At 35.4% G+C, this 14,085-nt stretch overlaps 1 protein-coding gene across 31 annotated transcripts in view; it reads left to right on the forward strand.

Moving 5' to 3' along the window:
* Nucleotides 1-13,300, forward strand: part of NRCAM (neuronal cell adhesion molecule) — a 143,071-nt gene extending 129,771 nt beyond the window's left edge. For 19 of the 31 annotated variants that reach the window (XM_077783458.1, XM_031507910.2, XM_077783467.1 and 16 more), the window contains 2 exons: nucleotides 1,295-1,373; nucleotides 3,219-5,067. In XM_077783458.1, coding sequence (XP_077639584.1) covers nucleotides 1,295-1,373; nucleotides 3,219-5,052 — 1,913 coding nt within the window. In that variant the 3' untranslated portion in view covers nucleotides 5,053-5,067. Of the gene's footprint in view, nucleotides 1-1,294; nucleotides 1,374-3,218; nucleotides 5,068-10,301; nucleotides 10,360-10,923 lie in introns of those variants that run through there. The other 12 variants (XM_021545279.2, XM_021545282.2, XM_031507912.2 and 9 more) reach the window with 2 other exon arrangements.
* Nucleotides 13,301-14,085: the final 785 nt, after the last annotated feature.

Below are 14,085 nucleotides of genomic sequence, written 5' to 3' on the forward strand. Positions count from 1 at the left end.
AGAATCAGTATGTATTGGTGTTCATAGCAGTGACTTTGTATTTCTTGCAAATGTACTGTTGCACAGGTAGTGACAAATGGAAAGCACTAAGTTTGGAAATATATTAAAATTTAATTTACGAACTCTTTTCCATAATAATTCTTGTGTGTCATCTTGAGGTTGCCTGTGGAAGGTTGTACTTGTAGGAAGTAATCCATTACTTCAGTATGAAATTATAGCAGCCTGATAAGTCTCAAGGCATTATGTGTTATTGCAATTATAGACTTAGTAAATACTGTCAGGAATGATTCATCTCCTCTTAAATAATGGCATTTAAATCAGTGATGTACAAATAAAGTGTGGAAATTACCAGACTAAAAGACAAGAGATTGTGTATTGGATTATATAACTGTATCTGCCAGACAAGGGAAAGATTTGAATAGAGGCCAGAAAAACAGAAATGAAAAGGCAAAGGGAAGAACCATAAATAGAATTCTTAAAGTCAGTATATTGTTTTATCCTGTCAACAATCTTAATTTATAGAAATATGTCATCTGTAAATATCTAACTCCTCAGGTGCTAGTGGGTTTCTGTGTCATTTATTATGTTATAGGGACAAGTTATATGCCTAGATTTGTTCCCACCAGTGAACAAGGATTAAACCTAAAACCAGAATGTGCAACAAATATGTTGTGTAAAAATTAAGGTTCCAGTGTATGTGACTTTGCATTGGGTTTGATCGTGTTGTAGAAAAAAAGAAACCAACCATGCCTAGTATTTTGAGAATTATTAATAATAAAAAAAAAAAAAAATCTAAAATTCTCTGGAAGTTTACTACATGAAATTAAAGCAGAAAATGTACAAACCAACAGTGTACAAAAGTGAATCTGATTCCGTTTTACCAATCAGTATGAGAACAATATAAAAAAGAAATAGAGAGCATTGTTAAGTAGAAATAAATAATTCAAATTTGATTAAGCAATAACTCTATTAATAATCTAAGTAAATAAGTTATTTTAGTAGGATTTTAAACAATTTTCTCTCGCTAGTGCTAGAAATAAAAGAAAAAAAAGTTATGCTAATACAAAATGACATACAGTTATACTTGCATGAAAATGAAATCCTATAACTAATTAACAGATTCTTTTCATCAAAAAAAAAAAAAAAAAGAAAAGGAATAGTTTAAAGGCCCATTTAAAAAATAGTTTTTATTCAAAAGACATTCCTGCCAAGTGTGATATGTTTGAGAAATTAAGTTCCTAGACTTTATAATCTTGCAGTTTCATGATAAAAATTACTATTTCAAATATTTTAGTGAAGGAAAAGGAGGATGCACATGCTGATCCAGAAATACAACCTATGAAGGAAGATGATGGAACGTTTGGTGAATACAGGTGAGCACCTGATGTAGTTTGTCATGTTCACTGTTCAGATCACCCATGTACTATATATAGTATCACACTTATTAATTTAAAACTAACTTTTTTTTCCATGTCAAAGGTTTTGTATCCAGTGTTACTTAGAACTAAAAATAGCTTTTCAACCACACCATTAGAAAAAAAATTATCCAATAAGTCATTTGCTAATGCAAGATGAAAACCACATTCAAACAAAATTGTATGTGTTTAAAAGTCAAAGTGTGGAATCTTTATTTACAAACCCCTTCTTTCAGAGAGCTCAAATGCCAGATACAGTGTCCTTTTAGTTAGGGAAATGTGTTGAGCATTATAGTTTTTGAAAATAAATTTCTAACTGAAACCTTATAAGGACAATCTGGTGTTAAGTTGACCGGAAAACAAATGTGTTTAAAATACCTGCCAGTACTAACATCTAATCCTATAACAAAGAAGTGATGTTATACACAGAGGTGAAGGAGTGTCCCACAAAGAATGCAAATCTCCCTTTCATGTATTTCAGTACAAGATATATAGCAAGCAGCTTCAAAGCATGCAACACAGCTCTTATTCCTGACACTCTTCCTTCATAGTAAATAAAGTTCCAGTCTAGCCAAATCTGGCATTACCAAAAGCATGCCTTGGTAGGACTATTCATGCAACAACTATGAATACCGCTTATTAAATAAGCAGTTTATTTAGTTTTTTATTAGTACAAAAAATAATTTTCTAGATAGGTCAATACAATTATATTTTTTGCGGGTATGAAATAGATTTTTATAGTGCATTCCTGTGTCAAAAGCAGTGTAGAAGTTCCTTATTATTGCAAAGATTTGGCATTTACAAATATACATAGAAAAAGCAAATTTTTTCAAGAAGGATCTACTGTGTTGCCATAGCTTCTTCACAGAAGGAAAAGGTACTTCTTGATCTGACAGGACTAGATGTGCACTTCTGAATGCTAAGGAGCAGTTTCTGTTTATTCTTCTTTGATTAAAAACAATATACTCCATTCTTAGCTTAATGAGTTCAGAATAATATTTTATTACAGTTGTAAGTGCATATGAATCACCTAAATTCAACTGAAAAAAAGGGGAGTGTGAAGTAATCTTTGGAAGTAAAGTTAAAAAGTACTATATAAGTTTTCCTGGGAAGCCTAGTTTGTATGCTCCTTTATCGCTTCACTGGTTCTTGATACTTGGAACTTCCAGCAGCAGAAACTGACCTATGTACAGAATTGTACAAACTATATGGTCTCAATACATGTTTTCTCAGGCATGGAATAAGTATTCAAGCCTGCTTTCATGTGTGACCTATAGCAAGATTTGAATTTATGTCTCTACATTTAAGTGTTAATCTAAATTATCTATATATTTGTATTATTTATAGATTTATATTATATATTTATATATATATTTAAGAGTTAATCTAAGGAATGATCTGCAGCTTTATTAAATTATTTTATAATGCATTTATTCACTCATGTCTAGTGAATATGCACAGATGCATGCCAAACTTTCACACTTATTCACGTGGGAGAGTTCATTCTGTGTACCCTGCAAAAACTCCTTTTTAAAATGTATTTCTGTGTAATTAGTCTATATTGGGCTTTCCTCTTTTTTCCTTAGAGACAGGGCAGGAGCAGCAACCAGTCAGATTACAGAAGATACCTTGTCATCCTCTCTGCAGCCCAGCATCACTGCAGTCACTCAGTTCCCAGTTTGTCTGCCTCACATGATGCAGTGCTTCTTTGAGGAAAAAGGGTATAGGGTTTCCCTTGGAAAAAAATGTAATTTTTGAAAGATCTAGGAATTTGAGTATTTTGAACTTTTTTCATCACTTCAGGTCCATGTCTGCTTGGACAGGAAAGAAACTGGACAAAGAAAAGAAAACAAAAGGTAGCTGTGCCAATTCTCCTGAAGCAAACCCTGTCTTTACCAAAGCAAAGTCTGTGAGATCTGACAGATCCAGCTTCTTCAGAAGGTCAGGGGATCAATACTCCAGCACCAGATCAGAGACCTCCTACACCAGGAGGAGGGCTAGGCAGTCCTCAGAGCTTACAAGGGTTAGTTCAGTCTCTGCTTCCCTCTGCCGAGAGGAAAAGAGGTCAGACGAATGGAAGTACAGGCATGGCTCTAGACATCATGCTTCTGAGCAACAGATAATGGGGTCGGAGGAGGGCTCAGATTCTCAGGCAGGACAGCCATCCCCTTTCCAGCAACCCCTCAGCTGCAACTCAATTGGTGGCTTACTGGCAAAGCAGCATTCTTCTCTCCAGCACTGGTGCAGCCAGACACCAGACTGCAGCTCAGATTCAGAAGACACTCAGAGCTCCTGCCACAGGAAGGTAAGACCTTCTACTGCTACTCACTTCTCCGAATCTGAAAAGAATTCATTAATGAAATCTGTAATCTTGCCTGAGCTGGCCACTGTCTTAAAGGATGCTTTGACAGCAGCCAGACGAAGCATAACATCTGTGGCACAGGCCAGGTCCCATTCAGTAAAGTATCCCAGGGTACCAATTGCAGAAGTTCCACTGGTTCCTTTAGAAGCATCTGGGAGCAGTTCCCAGACTTCTGAGTCAGATCACTTGGACAGATTAAAAGACCGAACAACTTCTGGGAAGGAGAAACCTGGGGCTGACAAGGCCTTGGAGGTTGAATCAGCCCCTGAAGATGGGGAGGTGGCATCTGAGTCCCCTACAGAAGATCCAGAAGAACCAGATCCTCTGCGTAAATTTGACATGGAGAATCAGAATTACCTTTTTGAACACATAAAGAGGGTGTTAATGCTAAAATCTTCCAAATCTGAATGTGCTTCAGAAGAACTGCTTATCTCCTCTGAAGAAGGCAAGGTAGATAATGCACTTCCAATCCATTCAGCTGTGGAAGATCTTGTCTGCAGGATTTGGGGAAATCCTGAAGCCAAGCATGAAGCCCCACCAGTCCTACGTAAGCTCTATCCTTTTCCAGTGGATAAAGCTGCTTTGTGGGGAACCTTGCCTGAGGTAGACAGAGCATTGGTTACTGGTAATTCTTTACTGTCAGTGCCTGATAATGCTCTCCCTAAAGATCCTACTGACAGAAAGATTGAGGAAGCAATTAAAAGATCTTTCAAGTTAGTTGCAGCCCAGCTTGGAGTATCTATCTACTGCTCTTATGCTTCTAAAGCTTTACTACTATGGTTAGAGGAAGAACAAGCCAGATACAAAAAGAAATGGGTCCCATCTGGTGCCATGCAGAGAAAACGCAGGCTGTGTAAAATTGCAGCTAATTTTATCCATGATGCAGCTGAGGATTCTCTTAGACTCACTGTTAAAAATGTGGCATGCCTCACTGTAGCCTGGAGAGCTCTCTGGCTGCGTCCTTGGAGCTCATCGCTAGATCTGAAATGTAAACTGCTGTCTTTACCCTACACAGGGGGCAAGCTGTTCGGTGAATCCTTAGACCAGATCATGAAGGATGTCTCAGAACACAAACACTCCTTACGTCAGATGAGGAAAAAGAGCTCTGTTGGAAGCTCTTCCTGTTCTCCTCACAAGTGTATGAGCTCCTTGCGTTCTCCTCCAAAGTTTAAAGGAGGGAAGGGAAAGTATAAGGTCTCACAATCATCTCGTGCCAAGTATGAAAAGACATCTCACTTTCAGAGAGATATCAGACCATCAAGAGGAACTTTCTAAGAGCATAGACTTGTTTCCTAGTTTCTCAGGAACTGAGAAGAGTGAAAGACATGGAAATTTTTCAATATTTCTGGACAAATAAACCCAGTGCTTAGAACATGAGTTGTTTCCAAGTAAGATTTAAATTATGAAGTTACTTAAATCTTAATGACTAATTTAGATATTCTAGAGAAATCATAGCTCTCAAATCCCCTCTCTCAAGGGAAGGTTTTTTTCACATTCCATTTCTAGGCTTCCTAGTGGTCTTGGGATGGTTTGGATTTGTTTGAAGTTTTGCACTCCTCAACTTCAACTAAGAATACTTTCTGTGTGAGGGTTGGCTGGTCTGAAGGACCAGACAACATCAGATTTTTCTACCATATTGATCTAGTGGAGGAAATAATGCTTTAGGAAATGCAGGTGTTCTGGGAACCATGGAATGACTATGGATGCTATATTCCTGTGGCTGGATAGATTCCTGCATTTTTACATAATAAGGGAAAAGAGTGCCTCTGTAGCAATCTGCTCTGCATTCCCAGCGATTTTCTGAGTTGTAGAAGACTGAGAAAGTATATTGTGGACAGTCATTGTCTACACCAAGAACTTGCACAAATCAGAATAAGTACCACAGATGTGTGTTGAGGTCAGCATAGGTGTATAAATCAGCCTAAATTTTCCTCCTGGTCCATAAATGGAGAGAAATTAAGACGGTATAACAGCTGCAGACCCATGGGTTCATGGATAGGAAGACTCAAAGCAAGCAGCTGCAAGGGAAGCACTAAGTCTGGTGGTCTGCAGAATGTTCTTAGGAAGATAAAACAGGACAAGGAAACTACAGTAGTAGGATTGCTACTGTGGTAACACAGGATATTTGTACATTTTGGTGAATTATTTTGCCTCTTCTCTTCAATATTTTGATGCACAGTATTTTTACTACAAATTCTAGAATATGCTGTGAGACACTGTGGCAGAGAGTTCTGAGATTGCTAGAAAATATTACTCTTCCTCCTTCTTTTGAGTTGATTAACAATGAAAATAAAGTTTGTAACTACAACTGTGGGATTTTTCTCTTGTAGTTACTTAACCTGCAGCTTAGGTGTGTTTCCATAAAGACCTAGCCATGATTTGTGTCTCAGGACTGTAATTCTAAGCTTGGTCCTATCCAGAACAAGGAGATTATCCCAATGAACTGCCTGAAGAACTGAACAGTCCAATTGGATTTGGCAGTGGTCTTACTGTATTCTAATTTACACACATGTAGTTTCTTTGGCAATTCTTGTTTTGATTCTTGAATACTTGTGGGATTAGCAACTTTTTCAGCACACTGCTTTTTAAAGCCAGAGCTTCATCAGCCAGTTTTTCAATCTTCTGCCAGGACTGAAGACAGTATTACAGAGATGTTAATGGAAAACTACTCAGAAGATTAATATAAGTGTGCTTAAATAAGAAATAGTAAAATGGTTTGAAGTCTGGATTGACAGTAATAATATTAGGACTCACAGTCCTAATAATTTAGGAGTGTCAGCAGAAACCTCTTAGGCATAGGGACTGATTCTCCTGGAATATGCAGGGAAGCCATAGAGGAAGGTATTTCTGTGGCTTTACCTGATTGCTTTTACTTAAACATTTCTGGGCTATTGACCAGAGGTCACAGAAAAGGGAATTTACTGCCAATGTTTTTCATCTTCTGCATCCACTTTCTGTGTCTCATAGCCCAGCATGTTTTACCCACTTACTTTCATATTGCCTTTCACCTGACAGTTGTGCTGTAAGGAAAAGCAGTATATTGCTAACCATATATTGAGTCTTTTTCATGTCTATGAATGTGGCAAAGTTTAGTTGGGAACTAGTTGCTGCTGGACTGCAGAGGCATCATAAAAGTGTCTTCCCCCTTCTGACTGGTTGCTGCATGTACCTATATCTAAGGAAGAAAAATTCAAAAGTTGAAAGAAGAAAGGAGATTTCAAGGTACATATTTCTTTCAATAACTGATAAGCTTGTGAAATGGAATTACTTTTTTTAAACAAATGAATTTGTACTTTGCACTTATGTTATGGTTACCTTCATACTTACATCTGTTAATAATTAACTTAAAGTTTGAATGTGTTTCATTAAACTAAGAAGAAAAAGAAACATATTAATATCATAGTAATCATTAATTATTAATATTTAAATCATGCTTTTGGAGTATGCTTTAATATTAAACACTTTTCTTACTGTAAAGAAGTGTATGTGCTACATATAAGTACTTATCAAAATGATTGGTACGTATGAATCTTCTTTGAAAAATTTTCATCCTTAAAAAGGTACTAGTATGGAATTTATTTATACATCAAAAAACAGTAGAAGTATGATTACACTTAACTTCCATAGCTCTAAATAAAGCATTTATACTTATTCTCACCTCATGTTTTGTTCCCTTCTAGTATTGTTTTCTGACTATTAATTATATGCAGTGCATAAATTACACTTTAATAAACTTCTTCAATTTCCCACTGTAATTTTTAATAAATTTTCACTTTATTTTTTAATATCACACATTAGGTACATAATAAAAGTAAGGAAGCAAAACCACAAACAGAAACTGAAAGAAACTATGATTTATCCTGATTGCATTTTGGAATAGTTTTATGAAGAGTTGTAAGCAAGGTTGGCAAAACATGTGGGTACAGTATCAAAATTTATGGCTTTATGATGTTTTGGCAATATAATATTATATAGCTCTTCCTAATGTAATTCAGCAGCTTTTGCAGTTTGCTTCTTGGCAACAAACAGATAATACATTCATTTTTCCAGAGCTCCTCCTCTGTTTTGAATTCCCAGGGTCGCAAAAGTGTTGTCCAAAATATTGATGTGTTCACTTTTTTTCTCCTTCTCCTATTTGTTTGATTTTTTTTCGTCTTTCTTCCTCAATTTCTTTCTCTTCTATTCAAAACACTGTGTTCATCTAAGAGCCATAATCCACTTTGATACAGAAAAAATGGTACCATGACATATGTTTTCTTTTCTGAACCAGGAGTGTAAAACATCTTGGATAATCCCACTTGTTTTTCCACTGCCAGAGTCCTGGCAGAACCTCTCTCTAGACTTACATAGTGCAACAAGTGAAGGAATTCCCAGGTTCAGATTTGATTTTTGCATTTGCTCTGACTCTGCTCTCACACCAGTGTCCACCTTCCATGCAGATACACTCCTGGGTAAATCTGCAGTTTTGTTTGCTTTTAATTATAGAGATTGTAGAATTCACATCCTGAATAAAATACAGAAAATCTTATACTCAATGCAACCAACTGTGTAAGTATTTCTTCATTGTTTGTCTTATACATAAACTTTGTTTGCAAAAACATAAATAAGAAAACCATAAGAGCAATAGAAAGCAGAAGTTCTCCTACTCAGATTTTTCTAATTTGTAAAGGCAATTCAAGCTTTTCATTGGATTAAACACAAAAATGTTGATATTTTTAATACAGTAGTGGCATATTATTTATAGATGTATAGTCCAACCTAGTGAATTACACTGGCTAGGGTCATGCTTTAGAATATTTGCATGGAAATTCATGAACAATTGGAATATGATTGCAATTGCAGTTTTAATTTTTTTTCATTTCTGTGTATTATGATGGAAAGAACTATGAAGTTATTCACCTGAAATTAAACAACAAACCATATGCCAGTGTTCTTTCCTTAACAGTCTAATGCAGAAAGCAGATCTTCCTCGGGACTAGGACTGGTTACAATTTCAAAAGGAGGGCCTGGTCTTCATTTGACTCATGCAGCCTGTTTGAATGACTATTAATACCGTGATGGGGGCATTGGAGAAACTACATTGTGAATGAGTATTAAATACTTGATTCCATCTTCAACCTTTTAAATATGGGGTCCTTCCAAAATGAACTCTCTTCAGTAATATCTCTGTACATGCTTGTGTTCACAGTGTTACAAACATTTTCACTTTGCTGCTGGATTCTTCAAATATTGGAATACTCTCTTTTAAATGTTATTGGCCTGTATGTTTGTGGCACCATTGAGCACAGATCAATGACAGACATTTATCCTTGTGCCTTGTACTCCACAATAAGTAAAACATCAAGCCTGACACAGTCACATTGGGAGGTTTTGCTTTTGTGTGCTTTGAGCATGAAGATTTTCTTACATGTAAATAAGAGAGCTATTCCTACCACATTTTTTCTGGTGTATATGCAGATTGAAAAAATCTCTGGTATGATTTTTCTGTACGTATATGCATATTAGAGGTGGCCTTCTTTTAGAATTTATTAACTTAGTGTTTTCCAAAACAAAAATAAAGGTGATGAGGAGAAACAGCTTGATGGAAAATGGGTGTAATGGTTTTCTAGCAACAGTTTCTCAACAGGGCTTTTGTTGGCTAAGTATATGATCTAATGTGGCCTTGTACATCTTGCATTATAAAGATATATATATATATATATATATATATATATATATATATATATATATATGGCTTCTCTGGGTGTTTAAAGGTATTAATTAGAAAAAAAATGCATTATTTTATAAGATATTAGGTTTTAGGAATTAGAGGGTTAAAATAATCTGCTGAGTATATATTCAGCCTAGTGTTCTAGAAATTACAAAATGTAATTTTGTTTCTTTAATATTTTATATGTGTTTCTTTATATTTCCCATAAGATGTGAATCTAAATAAAAACTCCAAACCACTTCCTTATTTTGTACCATATATGCAAATCAAGTCACATGTTCTGTTTAAGACAAGGTAAATAATTCCACCCAAAAGTGCAGCTGCCAATAGTGGGTTTCAATTTAAAATGCTTTGGAGTTGCTGCTGAAATCTTCATCTTGACACTGAAGTGCAATGTAAGGGATTCTGAAAAGACCCCAACTATATCTGTGTAATGAAATACAAGCCTACCACAGCTGCAAATTTATTTGAGGATGGTGATGGTGCTGTAGCTTTTCCACTGACAAAGGAAAGACCACAGTACTTTGCTACAGAGATCTCCTCTACTGGCTTTTCTTTCCTTTCCTTTTTCTGTTGTCCTCCAAATCATTATTGTCATTGTCAGAACATTATCAGTCAGGGAGTAGGGTAGGGAGGTGGATCTGATAAGAAATGAAAAAGAATAAGCATGCGCTCAACTCCTCAGTTCTAGCAGCTGTAAGCTAAATTATTGCTTTACCTGTAATACAGTAAATATTGTAGCAATTTTAAGAGCAACTTATTATTGATACAATACTGATCACTATCAGGATATGGACTTTGCTTTTCTTCTTAGGCTATTTTCATTTGTTTCTTCTGCACCCTTTTAATGGAATATGTAGGTCTCTTGAAAGGTAAGGTTGAAAATTGCAAGTCTGGCCTGCATTATGTAACAAATTATTTGAAATGCAGCACTTTTATTTTCTTTATACTAGTAAAGAAAATCAGTCTATTTCATTTAACCAAATTCATTCTTCATTCATTTCCAAGGAGTCAAAGAAATTAAGAAGTTTAACAGACTAACTTCACGGCACATCATAAGCTTGTTACTTTGGAGAACAAACAAATTATTTTCTTATAGCTTTACAAAACACTTCTTAATGCTTGCAGTTGCATCTACGTGGCTTCTAAGCCAAGAGCCCAGGTCTTACCACTGAAAAGTCATGCACGATGGGAAAAAAAATAAAAGAAACCAGAACCCCCCTCCCTTCACTGAAGACATTTGGTGTTTAAACCATTCTTACACCATATTTTCATGTGAACTGCATCATATTGATTTGTCTCTACAATGTGATGTGGGTTTACTAAAGGATTATAGGGCTGCACACATGCTTTTCATAAACTCTGCATGCATGGCTGATTTTGTCTTAATAACTAGTACATCTGTTAATCCCGTGTTTGTTTGTTTGTGTCTCTAGCGATGCAGAGGACCATAAACCTCTAAAAAAAGGAAGCCGGACACCTTCAGACAGAACTGTGAAAAAAGAAGACAGTGATGATAGTTTAGTTGACTATGGAGAAGGTGTAAATGGTCAGTTCAATGAGGATGGCTCCTTTATTGGACAATACAGTGGTAAAAAAGAGAAAGAACCTGAAGGAAATGAAAGCTCTGAGGCTCCTTCTCCTGTAAATGCCATGAATTCATTTGTGTAACCACAGAACTTGATCCCTTTGTATCTCCAGTTTGCTTAAAGCACTTGTACGTCCTCCTTCTCATACTATGAACACACAGGTAACGGAGCTCCTCACCACCAGATGTTAATGCTATGAGAATATGCAGGTTAACACCAGTACACAGCATGACACAGTGAGTGGCATGTTACTATGAAACAAAATAGAAAATTCAAATTTTGTTCAAAACTTGGGTATTTTTACTTTTATTTTTTTTAAAGGAACTGACACAAACAGTTAACAACAACTTGTAATTTTGTTTCCTGTTGAAAATACAGTATAATGCATGGGAAAAAAAAGCCCCTACACAACTCACAGATAATCTTGTGTACACTATAAAAACATGGTTTGACAATTTGTTATGCAGTCCTCAGCTGAATCCCTGGATATGAATTCCGTTCTCAATGTCAGAGTGTTATAGTAGTATTATATAGACCTTCAATGTCTTTGTGGACATTGTTGTGAAATTGGTGACTTAATGTCTAGCTATCATATGTCTTTTTGCAAGACAGTTAGGAACAGTATGTACAGTATATAAATGCTAAATGATTTAAGTATGACACTTGCATTTGCTGATGCTTAATGAGACCCTATTATCTGCTCTTTGCTCCTATTACTTTATAGCCTTTTTAATCTATCAAGTATTACAGCAGTACAGTGTTCTATTTTTACATCAAAACATATTGAATTGATTTTAGGGCATAAAAGAGATGCATTGCAATGCATTTCGGAATTTGTACAGTCACTGAAAGAAAAACTTTAACATTAAGAAGAATATTCCAGAAAACACAGGGCAAAGTACATTCAGTGCCTTTATACAATATGCATTCCGTAATGTGCTGTACTACTAAATCAGTTGGTGCAGTAAACTGTGATTAGCAGACTACTGTCATTGCCAAATCAAGGAAAAATATGGAGAAAAAGAAGTGTTATGAAACTGTTGTGCTAAAAATTGAAAGTTTAAAATATTTTAAATTACATAAAGAAGAGTATGATTTTTTTCCCTTTAAAAAAAGCTTTCTACACAGTTACAGCACAACATGTTTTCATGGCCTTAGAATACTTAAAACAAAAATGAAAGCAAACAAACAAAAATCCCAAAACCCAACCAGAGTTAAATTATTTACTAACACAACAAGATACAAGCTCTTGTAAAATAAATCATTAAAAACCCAAACCTGCTGACTCCATGGGTGAGAGCGCATTTCTCTGTGTCCCAGCCTGATCAGTGTGGCAGCTTTTAATTATCTCCAGCCTGAAGCAGTGTGGGGGTTACCGCTCGGAACCACAGCATTCCATCTGACAAGTGCTAATACAGTTTATTGGTAAAGGATTACCCTTATCGGTTAAAAAATTATTTTCTCACATACTATATCAATCAAATGTTTACCTCCAAATATAAATTTTTATAACAACCTATGGTTGAAGGAATGCTCAGTTTCATTTGCCAATAAATTGGTTTTTCATAACTTGCATCAAGTTTAATTTTAAGTAAGCTTTTTATATGTAGATATTTTGTTGAATTTGTAAATACACTTAAAGCGTAGATGCTATATGCTTCTAGGTGTTACAGACAAATAAACCAAGAAAGCTTATGTTGTACTGTGTAAGAAGTACTACGGCCAATGGTGTGCATGGTATTTTAAAGCATCTACTTTTTTTTTCTTTTTCTTTTTTTTTTTTTGCTGTGAAAATACAATAGTGATCTGCTCATTTACTGCAGATTCCAACTGAACCATTCAGAGCTTTTGCCAGTGCACTACATTAGCCCATAGGATATGTTGCAGCTTTCATGTATATATTGTAGGTAAAGCACAACTGAAGTAATCCCAAATGTAACCCAGCTGTAATAAGCTTCTTTTGCATCTTTGAGCTTTCCACTGGTGAGTTTTTTTAATGGGAACTGAAATACAAAATTAATTATATGAACACTGATTACAAAGCACAAAGAGAACATTTCTTCACAGGATTTGCCAATGGTTTTGGTAAAAAAGAAGTATCATTTTGCTTCTATTTAATTGTAGATGCTGAATTATCTGTGCATGTGGGGGTAAACATACAGGCTCACTTCTGTAATAGTGCAACAGATTTTGTATTAAAAATAAATGTGGTTTTAAAATTTCACTGTTTGTTCTGTTTACACTAGCAGTAAAAATCACATCATATTTTTCCTGTAATTAAGAATTCAAAGTAGAAAAACAGTATGAAAGAACTCTGACAACAGTTGTTCCCATGATGTTACAGAGCTTCCATTACTGCCACCAAATTATTTACAGAAAGCTGCATACCTTCACATGCTACCATTTGAAAAATTGGTAAATTTGTCTGACCATTTCCCATTGAAATCTATGATTTGCATTTTACTTCCATGAATGATTTTATAATTTATTTAATCATATTACTGCAAAGAAAAGAACTGAAACAGTCATGTTCCATACCTGTAAGAGTGAATAAGAGGAATTAAGAATGTTGAATTGAAATTAAGAACCCTCAGATAGAATCTCAAATAAGGATTTTGTCTCCTAAAGGAATTGTCTGACATACAAATTTATGGTTATCTGTTTTAAAATAGTATATGAAGTGAGGAATTTTTACTCATCATCTTTTACAGTACCCACAATCCATTGCAATGCTCTTTTCATATCTTGTCTATCCTATATATGAATGGAAACAGACTGGGCAGGAGGGCAGCTGTTCTGCATAGAAGACTGCAGGAGAGCCATGGATTCCAACAGATGCAGGTGCTTCAAGAGATGTATCCAAAAGATGATGTGTGGGCATGATGATTGAAAGAGGGATATTATCACTGAATCGGAAGCCATTCTGCAAGCCTTTCCATATGTAATTTGAAACTCCTGGATATTTCAGCTCCTGTCATCTGTACAGACTCAGTTCTGGCACTTCTGTCT

This window comes from Lonchura striata, chromosome 5 (assembly GCF_046129695.1).
Source record: "Lonchura striata isolate bLonStr1 chromosome 5, bLonStr1.mat, whole genome shotgun sequence".
Classification (NCBI taxonomy): domain Eukaryota; kingdom Metazoa; phylum Chordata; class Aves; order Passeriformes; family Estrildidae; genus Lonchura; species Lonchura striata.